The sequence below is a fragment of the Colius striatus genome, chromosome 1, assembly GCF_028858725.1.
Source record: "Colius striatus isolate bColStr4 chromosome 1, bColStr4.1.hap1, whole genome shotgun sequence".
Lineage (NCBI taxonomy): Eukaryota > Metazoa > Chordata > Aves > Coliiformes > Coliidae > Colius > Colius striatus.
Window position 1 is genome coordinate 70781833 of NC_084759.1, and position 20889 is coordinate 70802721.

The 20889-nt window shown below is 42.3% G+C and overlaps 1 protein-coding gene across 1 annotated transcript in view; it reads left to right on the top strand.

Moving 5' to 3' along the window:
• The first annotated feature begins 813 nt into the window (after positions 1–813).
• CD99 (CD99 molecule (Xg blood group)) overlaps positions 814–20889 on the top strand; it is a 31539-nt gene continuing 11463 nt past the window's right edge. Inside the window, exon 1 of the mRNA XM_061998600.1 lies at positions 814–1123. Coding sequence (XP_061854584.1) covers positions 1063–1123 — 61 coding nt within the window. The 5' untranslated portion in view covers positions 814–1062. The remainder of the gene's footprint in view (positions 1124–20889) is intronic.

Consider the following 20889-nt stretch of genomic DNA (forward strand, 5'->3'; position numbering starts at 1 on the left):
CAGCACCTGGGTGGGGACTGACCAGCCCTCAACTGAAACAGACTGATATGGAGTAGGAATTAGAAAAGTACTTCCATGAAGACAGGATCTTCAGCATTCATTTCCCCATACCAGCAAAACTGTTTAAGAAAACTCAGTGCTGTACTGCACATTTGCACTCATCAGCAGTTGGCCTAGTGTGGCATCACTCACAAATGTAAAACTCAAAGCTTTTACACTGATACTCTTGTCTGACCAGCTTTTACGGGCAAGATTATCAGGTATCCTGTCATGTTTAGCATCAGGTAGCTTTTTTTTTTTTTTTTCTGAGGAAAAGCTGGAAAAGTGACTGCCTGAGTGAAGAGACAGCAATGGTCTAAGAACATGTTTCTACTGTTTATGTCCATTGCTTAAGCCCCGGAGTTCACTTCGTCCAGAAAACAGAGCCTCGAGGCTCCTTGCTGCAGTGGCTGCCTTTGCTCGCAGGCAGCCTGCACAGCAGCGGGGAGGGTTGAGCAACGTTCTCGAAACTCCCCTTTCCTCAGTTCATCGGAGTCGGAAGGACTCGGCCCGGCCCACACGAGAAACCCGTCTCCCCGCCCTGGCCCACCGCCTCCAGCCCGCCGGGGAACGAGGCTACGGCAGGGCGCGGCAATGGCGCGGATGGCCGCCACCGCCAGATAACGGCCGCCCTGCCGAGAGCCGCGGCCCCTGGTCGCGCCGTGGAAAGGCCCGCTTCCCTCAGCTGCCGTCACCGCCGGCGGGCAGAAAGGTTGCTCCCTGCGAGGGGCAGCGCTGGGCGGCGGGGCGGGGCGGGGCGGGGCGGGGCGGGACCGGGCCGGGCCGGGGCGGGACCGGGCCGGGCCGGGCCGGGCCGGATCGGATCCCCTGGCCCGCCCCGTCTCCCTGGTCACGCCGCGGCGGGGGAGCAGCGCCCGTCCGGAGGGCGCGGCTGCCGGGGCGTGTTCCAGGCGGCTCACCCAAGCCCGGCGGGGCGGTGCCGCTCTCTGGCCGGCCGGGAGCGGTAGCGGTGGGTGCCGGGTGCGGCTGTCAGTGAGCGTGCGGCGTGTGAGACGGGTGGCCATGTGGCACTGTAGTCTCCTTCCTGTGGCGGTGCTCGTAACCCTCTTGGGCTCTGTCAGAGGTGAGGAGGAACGGGCGGCCGCGGACCTCCGCTGCCTCTTCGGGCTTGGGAAGGGACCGCTCCCTGGCCCGCTGTCCGATGGGTAGGGGCCTGAGCGCTGTCGCTCGGAGGCGCGGGGCGTCGGCAGAGCGGCCCCGAGGGCGAGGGGAGCTCAGGAGGGAGCCGGGCGGGTCGCCGGGCGCAGGTTGCTCGTGTCTGTCCGGGGCAGGGAGACGAGACGAGGCACTTTCCTCCGGCTCTTTTTCTAGGTTGTTTGTATAGTGTTTTTGGTTTGTTTTGTTTTCCTTTTAACTAACTGGAAAAGTATTACCGAGATTTCTGCGCTCTCCCGCGCTGGAAACCCTGTCTTGTTTTCAATCTCTTCGGCGCATATGTGGTACCCGCCCTAGTAGGGCCCTTGGGTGCAGGGGTGTCCTCGAAGGAGGGCTTGGAGGGGGTTTCCGGGCGGTGGGAGGCTCCGACGGAGCTCAGCTTCCATTTTAGGAAAGAAAGTGGAGTTACAGCAATTGCAGGACATCGGATAGTTACTCACCAGAAGGTGTGCTGTCACACAATAGCTTTTTAAGAAATGCTTCGTTATGGCAAAACTGCAGGGTGACTTTCTGAGAAGCTTATTGTGGTTTCAATGTGTGTTGGGGATGATTTTCTTGAGCCCTGATCAAAACGGTGTGTGTGTAACAGCATGCTGCTGTTTGATATAAGGAAGCAGTCTGAGTGGGGGAGAAAAGTAGCAAAAGTTCCCAGTACCAAAGTATTGGGTTCTGCTTTTATTTTTTCAGGAGGACGACTTCTAAACTAGAATATGCAGTACAAATTGTCATTTCCCATTTATATGACTTATTTATAAGTTTTGGGTTTTTTTTTTTTTAACTATGTCAATAAACCTGCTATGTGATATGCCTAGGTGTTATCCTTCAGGTGTTTTGTAAAAGTACCACTGCAAAACTTCTCCTCGCTGTAAGAGCAGAGGAAAAAGAATTGTTCCTGGCTTTGACTGAAAGCCGTAGGTACTGCATGCAGAATGCCAAATAAGCAGTTTGGCACGAAGTCTGTTTGAATTCAGTTCTTCTACTGTGGCCTTATTGTGGTCTTAACTGCTGGTCAGGAAAGCTGAGCTCTTGGAAAAAAAATAGTCCAACTTTGCAGTAACCACCTTTAAAACTAGCAACATGCTAACATTTAGATATGATCTTACTATTTATGTTGAAAACTCACTAATTTATCTCTGCAAGCAGTTCTCACAATCATAGACAGCAAGATCTTTGGTGTGATGCTCTTAAGATATGGAACTATAAGGAGTCACTCAAAAATAGTCTTTCTAAACTTTCTACCATTAAGTTTAGAGGTGAAGAAAGTCTGTCTGGTTTCTGCTTCACCAGAGGGAAAGTGTACAAAAAATGCCTTCATGAGTTTTGGTTTTAATTCTGAGGAAATTGATGCTACATTTTTAACAGATTCCTTTTAAAAGGCTGGTTAATTTATCTGGGTACTGCTTGATGTCAGTAATATAAACCAAGTAGATAAGTTATAATCAGTTTATACACTTTTTCTTTAAGCAAACCATGGGAGAATCCAAAAATTGTGGAGAATGTCAGCCTGGGGAAGCTGGGTCTCTCCAGATTTGTGATAGTGCACTTAAATTAAAATGTAGGCAAACCCTGAATTATGTACTTTGAAAATTTTCACTTAATTGTCAGTAGACTGTCCATAGTCTGAATTTGCAGAACTGCTATAGGAAGTTAAGGATGTTACCTTATGAGCAGTTCAGCTATTGTGCAATGTTTTGGAGGACTGATTTCACTGGAGTTTGCATGCTTTCAAGATCCAAGTGGATGAGTCCATGCCTCCAGGCTGAGAACTTACGGGATCATCCATTTTAGTAAAAAATTTAGTGTAAAAAAAATGTATCGTACAACAATATTCAACATATCATGAGGATTTGAATGTGTTAAGCAAGAATGAACTTTCTTATTTGAGCTTGCTTTAAAAAAAGAGCTTGCAGTTTTTAGCTTAAACTAGTATTCATGTGTTGTCTCATTTGCCAAGTGTGAGCTCTTCAAGTCAGGGAAAGCTGGCATTTAGATATCTTTGGGGCTGGATCCAGAGGAAGGTTGAATGTGGCTTTTTCAATCATCAATTTCTAGACTTGATTGGATAGCTTTCCCCTGCTGAGGAGTGGGATCTTTCCATTTCTCTCCTGCAGTGTTTGGTCTGGTGCCCATCAGGGCCTGTGCTGAGATGATTCAGCTTGATAAGTCGGCAAATGACTAATTGGGCACATTGAGTTTGCTCTGCAGTGTCTGCTGAGTGCCGGAGCCTTTGGAACCAGTGCAAGGGAGTGGCAGAGCTGAGCATCTGCGAGTGGAGATGGGGTGGGGGCAGGGAAGAAGAGGGCGGGGAGGCTTCCTGCTTGGGTTGGCTGTGAGGTAGCTCAGCCATCTTACATCTGCAAACCTGCCAGGTTAGCCCAGCATCCAGTTTTAGGTGTCTGGTTTTCAAAATGCAACAGCAACAAAAAAGTATTAGGGAGCAGATATTTTGTACAATTTGTATGAAGAGCACAGCAGAGAAGAATTAAACAGGAAAAGTCCATACATGTCTCTACTGTATGCAGACATGAGGCTCAAAAGTCTCCCTCATCTACTGTAGAGACATCAAGGCATGAAAAACTGTCTGCTTATTGAGTATCTCAGCTCAGGAATTTGGAATATATGCTTTAAGTATCCTTTGCAAGAACTCAGTAGAACTTGTTGAATGAAACACAGTTGCCGCAAGGAACACGTGGTGGAGAACACAGGGAGGTGAGCAAAATATGTGCTTGAAGCTGAAGTATCTGTGTTGCAAGATCAGTAGCCTAAGGTGAACAACAGATAGGACTGCTGTAATTGTAGAGCTAGAAGCAAAGAGAAGGAAACATTTGTGCCCCTGACTTCTTCTTGAGGCAAGTCAGTGTTGAGGAAAAAATACTGGTTGGATGAAAGACAGGGAAATGAGCCTGTCTGTAATCTATTAGATGAAGCTTTCAGATGGGGCAGGGACACACTAATCTCTGCTTTGGGGGCTTGGGTGTTGTTTGCCTTTTTTTTTTCTTTTTTTTTTTTTTGTAAATCAGATTTTAAAAAACAAAACAACCACCACACAGCTTTCTTTCAGCTGAACAATTTTAGTAGCAGCACGAGCGTGCGCACATGGCTGGAGGGATTTGAAAAGTGTGGCACGTGTCTCCACCTTTCTATTTCCTCTAATTTGAAATGGCTAAGAGGTGTGGGGTTTTTTAATGTGTTGTTGTTTATACAAAATGTCTGCTGCGCTGCTACATTGAAATGACATCACTGCAACAATGCTTAAGCTCTCCCGAGTTAAAGTGATTTAACTTGGCAAGAGTTTAGCGTGACTCAGCCTACTGCTGACCAGCCAAGACCATTTTCAGTATTTTCCTGATGTTTCTCTGGTACATGTGATGGGGTCGCCTGCACTTCAGAAGGGACTCTGCTTTAACTCTTGCTGTCTTGAATCTCTCACTACAATCAACTTGTATTTCATCAGGCAACAGCTGTTTTAGTGAAATGCAATAATAATAGTAGTCATCAGTTAAGATCATCTTGCCAGGGGGAAGCCTCTTTCTTTCAGCCAAACTGCTTTTCCATGCTCTGGCATGTGAACCTACTCTTTGGAGTGTAGCAAAAGTGTTTTGAGAGAATGTTACAAGCAAAACAGTCTCAGGGAACTTTTCCATAAAGTAGTTTACTGCCAGGTAACACAAACTTCGAGTCATGGATTTGGGAACTGAGAGAAAGAAAACAATCAGTCAAACCCCTAAGATCCTCCCATTCCCTAATTTCAGCCTAAGCCACACACTGCTACCCACCCCTTCTCAACCTCCCTGATTTTCACTGCAGATTGTGCTCAGCTCATCCTTTGCTAATTTGGTGAGGCAGAGCAGGAAGGTCATATGCCTAGTGGATCCTTTCTGCTGCTTCTCCTTGCTTCCTGCTAATTCTTCTTTGCTTCTCTGTATCCCTACCTTGGTGAGAGTTGCTTATGGTCCTTCAATGGTTGTCAATACTCTGATGTGGGTGGTCCTGGTGAGTGGTCCACAGCTGAAGTCTCTCAGGAGTGTCCTTGTCCTGATGTGGATGGTTCATAGCTGCAATCCCTCTGAGATGCACCCTGTTGGCATGGAACCTCTCCTGCCCAGCCACATGTCCCCTCGACAATCTCTCTCCTCTGTGTCTCAGAACATCTCTTTATGTGTTTCCTATCCCCACTGGCTGATGCTCACTCTTATGTATTTTCAAGCAGGAATACTTTGTGCTCCTCTTACCTGTTGAAGGTTTGGTGTGTACCATCAGTCTTGGTGCCAACACGGCATGACTGTAAGTGGCACAGAGCAGTTCATTGCCTCTTCCCAGACAGGGAAGTCTTCAGCCTTCTGCTGCTGAAACCTGAGTTCACGCCCAGTTCATACCCTATACATTGTTGAGCAACATGTACCTAGGAACTATTAGACATATGTCTTGCCTGCGAAGACATACATCTTATGTCTCCAAAACACATAGCATAGTTTATGAAGTAAAATAAGATTATTTATCACACGTAACAGCACCTATTTAATTTTCTTAACACTTTTCCAAAGAACACCTTGTAGATAAGTCCTGGTCCTTGAGGGATAAAGGACTCCTTTCTTAGGGATTTCAGTTACTGCAGAAGGATAAACACAAACTTGTGTGTAAGTTCTGGTGACCCCTCAGGGCTGGTTGGTACTTTGTCAGTCAGCTGAAGTTGGAGTAAACAGTCTTCTGCAGGAGTGCTATGAGGGATTCCTACTTTTATATTAACTAGCTCCCCTCAGCTTCATAGAGATGAGATGCTGATTTCCCTGGAGCATGATTTCAAGTAAGCCATTGTATCTTTCCAGATGCCTTGGGATTAGAGGGAATATGATACAACCACTCTGCTCCACAATCTTCCCCTCATTCTTGGACATCTGTGGTTTTGAAATGACTGTTGCTATCTGAGTCTGGCCAAGGCTACATTCTGTCATGCCAACAAAGATGTCTGTTCCATCTAGGGTGCTGCCTACATTTTCTTTACAAGTAGGAAATTTTCTAGCGATCCATCTCTAGCTTTGCCACTGTTAGGACACAGCACCTGCTGATATTGCTGAAGAGAAAGGGGCCCATCTACTTACCAGGCTTCTCCAAACTTCCCTTTCTCCTGTCACACTGATTTATCAATCATATTTTCCATGTGTGTCTTATTCTGCAGATCTCTCACTGCCTAGCTGCTTGCACTATGGCTTCATGAGGCAAGTCTAAGCTGTGTTCTCTGCCCCCAATACATGAGTAGCAGTTTCATGCACCTACCTGACTAAAAATATCTTTCCTTTGTGCTCACACCCTAAATGTGTGCTGGCAACTTGAGCTAACTGGTCAGCCTTATTATTATGTGCTTTGAACTGCCTTTGAATTTCAGATACATGCATTAACAACTTGTGTTCGAGTAGATAAATCTCTGAGTAGCTGTTGTATTGCTTTCCATTCTTCTGCTGCTTAAAGTAGTTTTCCTCACTGCTGCTGGTTATCATGATGCCAATCTCTGAGCCATTTCTGTACAGCAACAGTGATCTCTCGGGAGTTTGTGTCTCTGTATACTCAGGGTCACTGATGCTTCTAAGTACATTCCAGGATGACTCCAAAGGCCATTCCTGTTGAAAACTGATGGCAATCTCTTGTCGCTTTGCACGTGACATCTTTCCCTGCAGAGGGGGATGCATCAGTAAACAAACACCACTGGCTCTTTTGAGCATATAGCTCAACATATGATGGGGCATTTTGTGGCCAGAGCAGTTCAACCTTCCTCATATTGTTGATTTGTTGGCCATGGATTAATATATTCTAGTTGGGGAAAAGAAAAAGATTACTTGTTGCCTGTTACTTGGTCCTGCTTTGAAAGTTTTTCCTCTAATCAATACCTCATCAGTGCTGTGGAAAAAATAGAGATACAGTGCTTTAAAGTTTAGTGGATGATGCCTTGGGAGCTGGTAGGGCTGTGTTTTTCCCCGTTGCAAAAGCCAGTTCCAGACATGTTGTGCACCATTCCAGATGAAGGCAATTAGAGTCTATCTTTTTTTCATTTAAAGGAACAGGAAGGAAAGCATTTGTTGTGTCAATTGTAAGATATTAGGTGTATTTTTTGGCTTCTGGCTCATGCAAGAGCTTCAGCATTCCTGGAATTACAGATGCAGCAGCTACGTCATTCAAAGCTCTGATGGCTCGCGTAAACCGCTGTTCTCCGGTATGCTTCTGGACAGGCCAAACAGGACTGTTGTAATGTAAATGTGTTTCAAAGTCCTCTTTCTCTTGTGAGTTTATTAGGGTTTTTTCCAGGGAATCATTTACTAATTAAATTTTTAAATCTTTTCATCCCCTTAGTTCAATACCTCTTTCAGCAAATTATTCATGTTGCTGAGGGAAGAAAACTGGACCTATCCGAGTGCATGCAGCATTGTTGGGGTCTGTAAGAGTCCTGTAATGAGTTCTCTACTGTATAAAGTACACTGCCTATACCAAAAGCCCAGCGCCTCTCTGTCTCATCTGTCCATCTACAGTGGTCAAGGAAGTCTAACCCAAGGTGGGCAGAGGCAGTAGGAGTTGTGGTAACAGGTAAGGGCTACTAATCTTGTCTATTCAGTTGGAGGCTCCCATCTGCTACAGGTAGGCATGTATCCTTCCCGCTTTGTGAGTAAGTACTCATTCATCACTGCAACACAAGGGCAACAGGGTGCACTGAGCACCAGTATCCATTAGGGCACAACATAGATGAGGCCAAGTGGTACCTGGCCACCTTAGCAAGACAGACCAGCAAATTTATATATCTGCACCTGCTATGAGGCCAGCACCAGGTCACTCCCAGTGTCGTGAAGTCAGGTGGACTGTCATAATAGTATGTTGTCCAGAGGCTGGGGCAGGAGAAGGCAACGGTTGAACTGAGCTCCAACTCTGCCCTGTGCTCATAGCTCCTCCACTGGTAATGCTGCATCTCTGAAGGGCCTTCCATTCAACTTAGTCATATCCTCTCTTTTTCTGTTCAGGATAATCCTTAAGTCCCAGCATCTATGACAGGAACATGCAAAATTCTCATTCTTTCTAGGGATTTTTCCCCAAGATTTTCCCTTCTCTTGACAGAATCTTGGTATTATCTCTGGCCTTGCTGTTAACCCTATGTCATACTCCCTGCAGCATGGTAGGTCCTTTCTTGGTCAACAAGGGTCTCACCGTGTTATCAGCCCTTGCTACCTAGACCCTGAAGGTTATTCCCAATACAGAGGAACAGTGTTCCAGCTTGTCTCTATCTTACCAGCTGCTGCGGGAAGTCTCTGTGCCACCTCGCAAAGCACAGTGGCAGCAACAGCGCTAAGGCAGCTTTTCTGCGTGCTGGGGACCTACAGTGTGAAAAACAGTGTTTGGAAGGTTCGTTCATATCATAAAAGCTGATTTTAGTTCATAAAAGCAAATTTTAGTTTGCTTTTTCATTAAAAAAGTCTTCCTTTCTTTATGTGCTTGCTAATTCTAGTTTAGGAAAGATTTTCCCTGCTTGTGACAGAAAAGCGCATTTTTCACTTGTTGAAAATAGAAATTACTGCAGTGATATTGATCACAAACTCCTTTTAAACTGGTTTAGTCTCTGCATTTGATGTGTCTGCAGAGCCTAGAGGGATGGGATCCAGAAGATTTTCTACTAAGTCCAAAAAGTCACAAGGCAAATTCCTGTGACAGTCCAAGAACTCAGTTCTTCATGGCATAAGGCCTGTTTATAATACTTTTTCTGAATGTAGAAAGGTTCCTTTAAAATATATGATTAACATGTCAAATTCAGGAATCATTCTAACATAATTTAGGAAGATGATAATTTTAAAAGAAAACATTTGCATTTTAAGTCAGATCTCATCACACATCATTATCTGTGTAACAAATACAGTTGGTTTCCTTTATACAGATTTCAGTCACATGGGGAATCCACATACTACAAACATCTAAGAAATGACATCTTTAACTGTACTTGCAAAAGGAAAACCTCCTGACTGAGGCAGCTGTTAATTAACTGCAGATGTTAAGTCCACTCTACTTTCCTCATAGATTGAGTGCCGTAAAACTCCCACTGGATCTTTTGTTTCTTCAAAGTTTTTCACAATAAACGGTAATGGTTTTTTTTGATGTGTAAAGCATCCGCAAAGCTTATTTCACTTAAAGCCAAATAGTTTTAATCCAGGTAAAATCGAACTTTGTTTTGAGGATAGCAGTTATTCTTTTATCAAGTAAATGTTGTGACCTGATGTACAAGTTAATCTTTCCATGAAAGAGAAATTTGTTTTGATTAAACATCCATTGATTTAATTGGTAAAATCAGATTTTAATTACAAAAGTCTTTGTATGTTTATTTACTTAACTACAGAAAATATTATTTGCATCTTTTCTGTTTGTGAATAAGTCCAGTATTCTGAAGGAAAAATAAAGTAAGAAAATTGTTAAACTCTGATATTTCCAGGACAACAAATTCCTGTCTAGTTATACTTCGTAGTATTGGTAGTATTACTATTTTTGTTACTTCCACGGAAGTACTACACCCTAAACCTTTTCTATCTGGGAAACAAATGGGGTTACAGCATTTAGAGTTATATTTTACCATTACTTGTTTGTTCCCTGTGATTTGGAGAGAAATAATTGAACCTCTGTGCAGAGGAAAGGGGCTAGTAGTGATAGCAATAGTAGCTTGATGTGGTGGATTAAAAATAAGTGAGGCAAATGTGTCAGCTAGGATAGAGTTTTTATTAGAGCTGATACTACTGGACAAAATAGACAGCTGTGGTGTCACACAAGTCCTTGTTAAATTTAGAAACAAGAAGATTCGGGATAAGGTTTGGGGGAAGGGTTGGGGGAAGCCTATATCGAAAGCTTTTGGATAAGGCCAGCCTTTTCAGTATTTGTATCTTTATTTTTATCATGCTAACTAAGTAGAGATGTGGACCTTTTTTCCCCCTAAAACTTCATGTAAGAACTGTGATTCTGAAGCTTGTGGTCATAGCAAGCTGACATTTTCTTTGCATCCAGACCTCTCCAACTCTGTCTCCTTCCTCTCCCCTGCACACTACTGCTTCTACTCCTTCCTTTCCCCTGCACATTGCTACTTCTACTTCTTTCCCTCGGGTGTTGCTATTGCATCTTTGTCAGTGTCTCCACTGCCAGCTCTATACCCAGGTACAGCTCTCTTCTGCTTACAATTCTTACCTGTCCTGAGGACAATTCTTCCATCCATTCTTATCATTTCCTGTGGTAGTATACAAAATGAGTAAACAGTGCAGATCAAAGTCTGGCATGTGTAATGTCTGCCTGCAAGTGATAACACTGGAATGTAAAATCCAGTTTACATTAGAAGGTGATACAGAATCAGAGTGGGGGTAGTGACAGTGTTTCTTAGGGCAGATACAGAGAATTCTTCATAGCAGTTTTTGTCTAAATATGGCTGGATAGAAGTACTTTGTCAAGATGCACTTGAACTAGAAGTGCATATGGTCTCACACTGAACGCATTCCAGATGTTTTCCTGAGTGCACAAACACGTTGGAACTCCTAAGAACGTAGCCATTGTATAAAAGGGAGGTTTATCTGTTCCTCAAGTAACCACAATGAAGGATTGAAAGAAAATAAACGCACCGATCCTTTTTTAAAATGAGAAACAAAAAATAAGCCCTCATCTGACAAAACTTATGTCAAGCATTTCTGGCTTGACACTTATCTAAGAGGCTGCCATTTAGTTGGGTTATAATCTATTTAAGTTTTTATCTTTCTGGTTTGGACCACTAAAACTAGTCATTCTGACCTTGGTGCATGCAGTATCTCTGTGCAAGGCTGTCTTTCAGAACTACTTTTTAAGTAGTAATTTTGCACACATGATGCAAAGTTAGTTGAAGTAGAAAAAATGAGCCTTCTCCTGCAATGTTTCTCATAGCTCAGAGAAGCAGGCTGTTGTCACATTACATGTCCTATGGCTGAAGATAGTCTGCACATTTCCAAACCAGTGCTGGTGTGGTGCAATGGAGCACAAGCTGCAAAGTCCTGGCTCACTGAGTTGTCACTTAATGCAACTGTGTCTCAGTTGCTCCATAGTAAATACCTGTAGGAAGAAAAGTGTCACTGGTGCTACTGAAACGTGATATTTAAGCAGAACAATAGATTTTGGGTTAAAATGAAGTGATTGGTGCCAGAGCCAATTTGTTTTCAGAGCAATGTACTAAAATATGAGTTGAATCACTGTACTGGATCTGGTTTCCTCTGTGCCTGCCCTCCCACAGGAAACCCTCATTGTAAAACCCAAAGTCTTCCTCTTTTACCAAAATCTGTAGTAACTATTTTTAAGTATGCAGACTGAAAAGACTGAAGAATCCTTTTAGCCGTAGCTGAACAAACTATGATGATAAAAAGTCTCAAAAAGCAAAGTCAATTTTACCATTCAGTTAATGTGTCTGACTAGGTTGCAGATTTTGTTTGGATTTTGCTATCAGTACACAAACTCAATTGAACTGATAAGACTTCTGGCAAGGAAAGTAAAAGAAACAGGCTGTGAAATGAATTGTCCACATAAAAGTATTAGCAGACATTAAACAACCCTGCCTACTATGAACCACTATTTTGGTCTACTGCTGTAAAAATTAGAGTATAGACCTAGTTCTGTGCACATTGCAAGCGTGTCTTTCAACTAAGTTTTATTTTAAAGAAGGAATTTCTAAATGAATGGCCAAGCTCCATTTACTACTTCATCATAAATTGTAATTTAAGTTCTTTTTGCTTGATCAAAGTGAGAATTATTTAGCACTCTTAACTGTTGAGTTTTTGGACCTTTTATTTCACTATTGGCCAGATCACAAATCTTAGTTTCTCAATATTTCCTTGTGCTAATATGCTACCATTTTTCATCTAGTGCAGACCTCCTTAACCTTTCTGGAGATGAGCCTCGCTGCTGTACTCACCTTGGGAGTACTTTTCTTCTCTCCCTCCCTTCCCCAGTCCAAGAAGCTACCAGAGACACAGTGCGAGCAAATGAAGATGCAGAGAAAAAACCCAAATGCTCGTGTTTCCTAGCCATTTGCTGGGGAAGGAAGCCTCCAATCTATCCGTTTCCACACTTTATTGATGTGTAAAGTATTTTACTGAATTGATATGAGCAGAAAAAGCGCATGAGTCTTGAAGTCATGGCTCTAAATGTTGCAAAGTTGTGCTGAAAACACTTCTCTCTTTCTCCGCACAAGGCTGGGCAGAGTACTGAATTGTACAGAAGCATATAGAGGTTTTCAGTGCAAAGAGAGGAGAGTGTTATTTATCTGAATACAAGTACATCTTCTGATGATAAAATAGCCTTAGGTTACGTGATGTCAGTTGTATTTACTTTCAGGAGAACCAATGATTTTATGAAATTACATAATACTGAAGAGTTTGCAACCTGCTTGGATGAAACAATTTTCTTAAATTAAAGACTAATCTTTTGATTATACACCATTGTAATCTTTCCAGTGTATTTAACTGACAAATTTTTTTGCTGTCTGCTATTTGGGTTGTTATCCCAGTGAGGCTTAACATTCATAAAACTGAGGGTCATGAGTGTCAGAACACTGAATGTTCAAATAGCCTTAAATGTGTGCCCTTTCCCAGCCCCACTGTCTCCTCTGGTGTCCATCTTAGTGCTATCAATGTATATATTGATCCACGGTTTTAAAAATATAGTTTTGACTGCTGGTGGTACGCCCACTGTTTTGAAGTACGAGCTTCAGAGCAAGAGCTTTCACAGATGTCAGTCAACTGCGGAAAGGTTTTTGCCAAGAACTGCTGAAGCTGTTACTAGGTGTTAATGTAGAAATCCTGGAGAAGTAATGAAATTCCTTGACTCTGGAAGAGGGAGAGGTGCTGACATACAGGCTTTGACCTTTGACTGAGGAAAGAGACTAGGATGCAAAATACAGAATTCCCAGGGTAGACTATTTTTTCATGTACAGGAGATGCCCTAGCCAAATTCGAGCACCCCCAATGTAGTTTTACACAAGGCTCTTGTAGCTTTCAAATGTTCATGTACAACATGATTTGACTAGTCACTAACCCTCACACTACTGATTACTAATCACAGTAAAACTTTGCAAAACACTAATATTTCTGGGGCATTCTGGTTCCTGTTTATTGATCCAGATCTTCATAGAGTTAGTCTTTATGTAGTTACTTTTCCATGATGCCAGCTGACACCAGGAGGATTTCAAAGAAGTGTCACAGGTGCTAGGATGCTAGTGTTGTCTTGGTTGTTAAGTTATATCTTTTACCCTTTATAGACAGCTTCAAGCCTCCAAGAAATAAAAGTCTTAATTACAGGTCTGGGCAGTCCTTTGATTTCTTTTACTTAAACGTGAACCACACCAAAGTCTCCAATAAAATTCTACCTCTCTACATTGCAATGTATAATGTGAACTAAGATATATTAGCAAAGTTAATGTACTTTCATGCTATAAAGACTGATTGATGTAATAGTTTGGGAAATGAACTTTTGTAATGAGTAAACTTGATCCTTGTGGCAAGAATGGACCTGGTTCTGGAAATTTCAGCTTTGTGAGTAGTAGCTGTAAGGCTCATCAGCTTTGTGAAAGCTTAAAGTCCTGTCTATCAAGCAGCGTAAACTTGCAGAGGGTAAGCAACATGTCATTAAAGGATTTTGGGTTCTTACGCTTATAAAAAATTTATTGACATTTCTTATGTCAAGATAGAATTTCAAAAATGTCTGAACGCCTGCTTGATCTTGATGAGATTTGAGAACAGATTTTCCTAAGACTGCTCCCAGTCCAACCTCAGCATAGGTTGGAGATGGTGGAGAGCAGAGGTGTCTTGGCCCCTTGCGCTCCCCGGGAGACTGGTGATTGCTCTGGCACTTTATACCTGGGGAGGGAGGCAGGGGATACTCCTTGCCTGCCTCAGGGCCAGAAGGACAGGGCTGGCTTCCCCAGGTGCTCTGTTGATGCAAGAAAGGGCAATGGCAGCAATGGCCACAGAGGTGCTATGAGGAAGAGTACCAAACACTCAAGAACAGTTACCTGAATTTAAGTGTGCCTAGTACTTAAAGGTGCAAGGATCAACCTGCAGGCTTTAAATAATGTAAGACTTGGCAATATTTAATCAATCACCTACAGCTGTTGTCAAGAGTTTGCTACACGTGAATGCAGACAAGACAATGCTTCTGTCTGCTAGTCATATTTTGCCTTAGTCCCTGAACCGACGTGAAAAGAAACTTAGTATTTGCTTTCTAGGTAATACTTTATGAAAACACTCACTAATTTTAGTAATGCATTTATGCTTGGTGAGACGAAGTACTTAAGTGAAATAACAGTAAGCATAGTGTAAGGCATCTACAGTCTTGGAGCATGTTCAGGCCCTCCTGAAGTTACAGGTAAGAAGAAATGAGTGTAAATCAAATCCATTTGTCCAATATCTTTTTATTTGTTACTACCTGGTTTCAGCACCCTTATTTTTTTGTGAAGCCCATTACCTCTCTTCCAGCTTCCTATCCCAGCACATCCAAAACTTAATCTTACAATTTCTTGTTGCCAATGTCATGCTTCTGTCACCCGAATGTTCTTCAGCCAGCTTTTGTTAGTGTAGCTTAGGTTTCTGCTTACAAGCTTCAAAACACAGGGCAAAGTATTTCAGTTCTTATTGCAGAGAGTCAAGAGTGATTTACTTTATTTGTAGTTATGAGTTTTGTAGCATGTGGGATTTAGTCCAGTGACTAGAACTGGTCCAAGTCACAGAAGTACAGGGTGCTGAGGCTGGAGGACATCTCTGGAGACCTTCCAGTCCCATCCCATGCTTCAGTAGGGTCAGTCGCTGACGGTTATCCAGGACTGTGGTCAACTGGGTTTTAAGTGTTTTGAATATGTGGGGGAAGTACTCTCTGCAAGAGCCAACTTTCCCCAAAGCATGGAAAATACTTTCTCTTTCCAAGTTGCTGTTAGTGACAGTGCTTTGGGAGCTTGTTCAGGCTTGGGGAGATCTTGGACCTGTAGCTCTGCTGTTTGATGTTTGATATTGATTCGCCACCGAGGGTTGTAACCAGAAGAGAATCACCAAGCATCCAAACCATTGCTTCAAGGGAAAACAATCACATGAGTTATGGATGTGCAGATTTACAAACTGTAAGAAAACGACCAGACTGTGGTAGATAACTCGTCACTGGACAGGTTGGGATTAAGATGCCAAATAATTGCTTTTATTTTCTCTACTCGGTTGAAGTGATTCATAGGAATACTTAGATCCTTGTTAACTATTGCATAGTTCTCTTTTATCCCTTCTCATTTCTGAATAAGCAGCTCATCATTTGGCACAACTGTTGCCATCATGTTAGTTCTCTAGCTTTGTGGTTGACTTAGTTCTTCTGTGTGCTTTCTGCTGATTTAGAGTTATTCATTGTGTCTTCTTATTCCAGTATCAAATCCTCCCTGGAAAATTCTGCTTATAGCTAATGTTAAGAACCCAATTGCATTTTCCTAGTTTTTACAGCTCAAACAGGCAATATCAGTTGACTGGTGCATGGGAAAATTTAGATAAGCAAAACTGTGCTTCAAAATATGGCATTTTCTTTCCTTGTAAATGACATATTTTACCATGTTCTGTTAAAAACCCTCACTTGACTACAGTTACTTAAGTAAATAGTTCTGAGTCAAAATGTGACCTTGTAGGCTTTTAAAAATATTAAATCAACATTTTTGGATCGAGTGAATAGGTAGTAATTCACATATTCAAATAAATCACAGACTAGTTGCCTATTTTTTTTCTGTATTGCATTTTAAAGATTAGTAGGAATAAAATAAGTTTTCAAGGAAGTAGCTTTTGGATCACTGTACTGAAATTAAATATGATAGCTATTAGGGTAATCTTAATGCATCTTTTTGAACAGAAAAATCTTTTTATTGGTTGCAGCAGAGGCTTAGTTGACTTTATTCCTTTCAGATACATTAGGGAACACTCCAGATGTGCAGAAAGCAGACACTCCCCAGATGTAAAAAATTGTCTATGTTTCTTTTGGCTGATTTGCAGTTGTTATTTGTGTTTGGGTTATATTTATTTTAGGTAGGAAGGGGCTTCATTCTTCTAAATGGAACCTTATGCAAAGCCTTTTGTTTTCTCTTGCTCTGCAGAGAAATTAAACTTGAAAAGCAATGTCGATAGTGGGTACTTATAAGGGGAATAGAGTTTGAAAACAACTGTGTGGGATTTAATTTCATGAGGCTCCAGGCAGGGCTAATTATAAACTGCTGCTTGGCAGTGGAAGTAAACATCCCATCTGCATTGCCTGATGCGGAGGGATCTTGCCTGAAAACCTCTTTCCTGACTGACAGGAGGAACACAGTTTTAAGTATGTTCTTCCACATACAGGAACTAGTTTTCATGCTCCAGGTTCTCCATTTAAAATCTTAGAAAGGCAGTTCTTACAGCAGGGTGTGGAGAACAAACTCACCTTTCTCTCATTTTTTTTTTTTTTAATGATTAAATTACTTCTCTTGGTTTAGTGTGTTTGTGACATGTTGAAAAATAACTGTCAGAATGCGAGATAAGCAATAGAAGTCTTTTCTTGTAGATAACTAATGCTGGTGGGGCAAAACCTGGGTTCAAATCAAGTGCTGATAAGCTTAAAAAGCAATTGTAAGGGATGTGATAGGTTTTCTCTGTTATTTAAAGTGTTTCATGAGCAGGTTTCAAAATGTTGGCCTTCTTGTATTTTCTGTAGCTTCTGTTATGGTTAGATGTTGAATATTTCTACTCTTCGTGTTTCCAGCTCCTCAAGGGGATGGAAAACAAGCCAATGGAGTATATAATCCAGTTTCCCTTCTGGAAGTTAGAGAAACTGCTTTTTGCATGGTTGCCCAAGAGTTTATGTCCTTGTGGCTACCAGCATCCTTGACACTAAGAGAGCTGCTTCATGTAAACTGTAGAAGATGAGAGACCTCTTCAAGTTCAAGATTTTTGTGGACTTTGTGAAAGTGAGTGGCTTGGCAACAAGATAGACCCAAATTGGGGAATCACCAACCATACGAAACTTAACAAGTGTCAGATTCTGCACCTGTGATGGGATAATCCTGATTATACATACAATCTGGGGGTCAAGAGGTTGGAGAGCAGCCCCAAGGAAAGAGATCTGTGAACTTGGGTTAATGGCAAGTTGAACATGAGTCAACAGTGTGCTGTGCCAGCTAAGAGGGCCAACCATACTCCGAGGTGCGTCAAGCATAGCATCACTGGTCAGTTGAGGGAGGGGAGTTGTTTTGGGCGCCTCAGTGTAAGGACGTCAAATGGTTGGACACAATGATCTTAAGGATCTTTTCCAAACTAAAGTATTCTCTGGTTCTATTAAGCTATTAGAGTGTGTCCAAAGGAAGGTAACCAAGCTGGTCAAAGGCTTCAAGGGCTTATCAGGAGCGGCTGAGATTTGTTCCGCCTGGAGAAGAGAAGGCTGAGGGGTGATCTCATCACTGTCTACAGCTTCCTCTAGGGGATATTAGAAAAGGAGGTGCTCTCTCTGGTGGCTGGTGATAGGACAGAAGATAACAGAATGAAGATGCATCATGAGCAGTTCAAACTGGATATATAGGAAAAAATTCTTCCCCGTGGGAGTGGCTGGTCATTGGAATAGGAATTCCAGGGAAGTGGTCACAGAAACAAGCCTATCAGAGCTCAAAGAATGTCTGAACTATGCTTTTAGTAATATGATTGGCTTTAGTTAGTCCTATGAGGAGCAAGGTCCTCTGCAACTCAAGATACTCAGGATTCTATGATTTTAAGTTAGTCAGCTACTGACAGAGTGTCATGTAACGTCCAGCAGTGGGGCAGGGACAAGCCAGCTGAACTGTAGGCCTACAACTAAAGGATCAGCAGCAGCATGCAGGGCACTGGGAAGGGAGAGGGGTAGGGAGAGAGGGAGAAGGAGGGCAAGCACCAGCATTTTTAGAAGAAAATCAAGCAGTCTGTTGCTCAAGTCAGAAAGTTATGTGATTAATCACAAGTTTCCTTTCTTGGTGTGTTGCCATACATGTGACTAATGGAGGAACTATCCAAACCTCATGTTGGCTTCTTCAGTGGAATGTAAATATGAGTAATCTAGTACCGCAGCAGTAAGTATCGGAGAGCGGTGATGAGTCTTTGCAAAGAACTCTTATTTGCATAGTTACTTGACTCTCTTGAATGCCCTCTAGCTCTTCAGCTTTTCAAAAGCTAAAATTTTTGCTCTTTTGTTTTACCTGCTGTTTTTTCCTCATCTGACACAGACTATGCAGGTTACTGGGGACAACCTGCTGAAGACCCGTCTCTTGACATTCTGGTGTTTGAGCTACAGGCACAGGAAAAGTGTAGACACTTTGAAATTTTTTTGAATCTGCTCACGCCCTTAGGAGCTAGAAATACCTGCTTTATTGTGCTTTATATGCAATATATCTGCTTTATTTGCAATTATCTTTACTTAAAGTAAGAAAATGCTCATAAGTTTAGTTATTCTGGGTGCTCCTGAAACCTGTAGGGAGTAAAGCATATTCTTTCAGACTTTTTCTTCTTGGATCCTATTGCCACCTTTATTCTAGTTCTCTAGCTTTATCTCTGTTGTCTGAGTGTTTCTTCCCTGGAAACAGTTGAATCCCTGGTATTGAACCTCTCTCCTTTCAGGATAAGTAACTGAACTGTAGTTGGACCCACCATACCAAAAGCTAAGTGAATACAGACGTAAAAGCAAATGCTTTAAAGACATGAAGTCTTGTCATGAACAGTGGAAAAACAACGAGACTTTGCATTGGAATGCAGTACACCAGTACTTCAGAGTGCAGTTTATTGCAAAGAGTTTCATAAGCCGCATTTTGACATTTTTTGGTGCTTTATTGAGATAATCTATTTGAAGAGCCTGACATCTTGCTGCATGCTTGGAAAACAGAGTTGTGGTTGCAGACTACTGAATAATTCCAGACAATATAGAATGGGGTTTTTTTATAGAATTGTAACTTGCAGTTCCAACTCCCTGGCCATGGGCAGGGATACCTTCCACTAGACCAGGCTGCTCAAAGCCCCATCCAGCCTGGCCTTGAACACTTCCAGGCATGAGGCATCCACAGCCTCTCTGGACAATTTGTTCCAGTGCCTCACCACTGCCCCAAGGAAGAGTTTCTTTCTAATATCTAATCAAAATCTACATTCTTTCAGTTTAAAGCCTTTACCTCATGGCCTATTGCTACGTGCCATTGTAAAACGTCCCTCTCCAGCTTTCTTGTTGGCTTCTTTTGGGTACTGGAAGGCTGCTATGAGGTCTCCCCAGAGCTTTCTCTTCTCCAGGCTGAACAACCCCAACTCTCAGCCTGTCTTCAGAGGAGAGGTGCTCCAGCCCTCTGATTACCTTCATGACCCTCCTCACCTTCATGGCCCTCCTCTGCTCTTGTTCCAGTAGGTCCATGTACTTCTTACAGTGGGGGCCCTAGAGCTGATGCAGTACACCAGAGGGGCAGAATCATGTCCCTTTTTCTTTTATTAACTCTCAAATTTGTTTCTTGTTCTCTCAAGGCATGTCTTATGTGAGACTGGCAGTCAGCAATCTTGTACTGAATTAATTCTCCATGAAGATCACATGTGAAAACAATCCCTTAAAGTAGCAGTGTCACTGAACGCACACTCATTTACCCCAGTTTTCTCCTCTTGAGGGAAACCACTGCAGCTAGAACCATTCAAAGTTCTCGGAGTAAGTTCCATGGTAGCAGTGGAAGACTCTTCAGATAGCCTCTTTTCTGCCTCAAGTAAAACTTTGACTGTACCGAAACATAATGTTGAGTATATGTGCTTGTTTTTCCTTCTGCCACTCTTTCAAAAAAAGAATTAGTGCTCTTGAAATATATTCAACAATATGACATTCACTCAGTGTGATGTATTGTTAACCTTAAGACAGATGATGTTAACAGATGGTGGTGGTCCATCCTCTGGTTGCTATTCTAGTAGAATATTTTGGGGAGTGTATCTCCTCAGCATATTCTTCTGCCTGCCATCTTGGAGTGAAATTAGTGAGTTAGACAAGCAAATATCTGATTGGGTCCTGTCTTAGCCATTCCTCTCGGGACAGCTGTAGCCTGAATGATCTGTGTATTTGAGATAACAAACAAATCAGAATTCAAGTTTGAAGACTGACTATGCAAATGCCTCTTTGAATTTCTAGTAGTCTAGGGGTAACTTCAGAGGCAACTGACATTCATTTCTTAGCAACTGCTTATTTTCCTGAGGTTTCTAAGATTGTATTGCAAGATGGTGTAGTCTTCAGATAAATAACCTGCAAATATTTGGCATTACGTGAAACAGTTTTTCATGAGCTAAGTATCTAAAAGAGCTTACGATCTCTCTCTGGAGTGAAAAACACCAAGTAAAGTATCTTCTTGCTTCTATCCAAGATCTCTTCTTAATGACTTTATCCAGGAGGTTCTAAATGCAATTTCCTGGCGCACCATAATAAATGTGTTTCCATGAAGGCACCTGTCACAGACTAGGCAGTGCTACCTCCCTACTTGTCTGTCAGCAAGGTGGTACTCAGTTCAAATGTCACACTATGGGAATCACTGCTTAGACTTTAGATTTTTGATTCTGCTGTAGTAATTCAGTTGGACATTTTGAAGGATGTTTTCAAGAAACTGCAAGCTTGCCTTTGATTTTTTTTTTTTCCCCATTA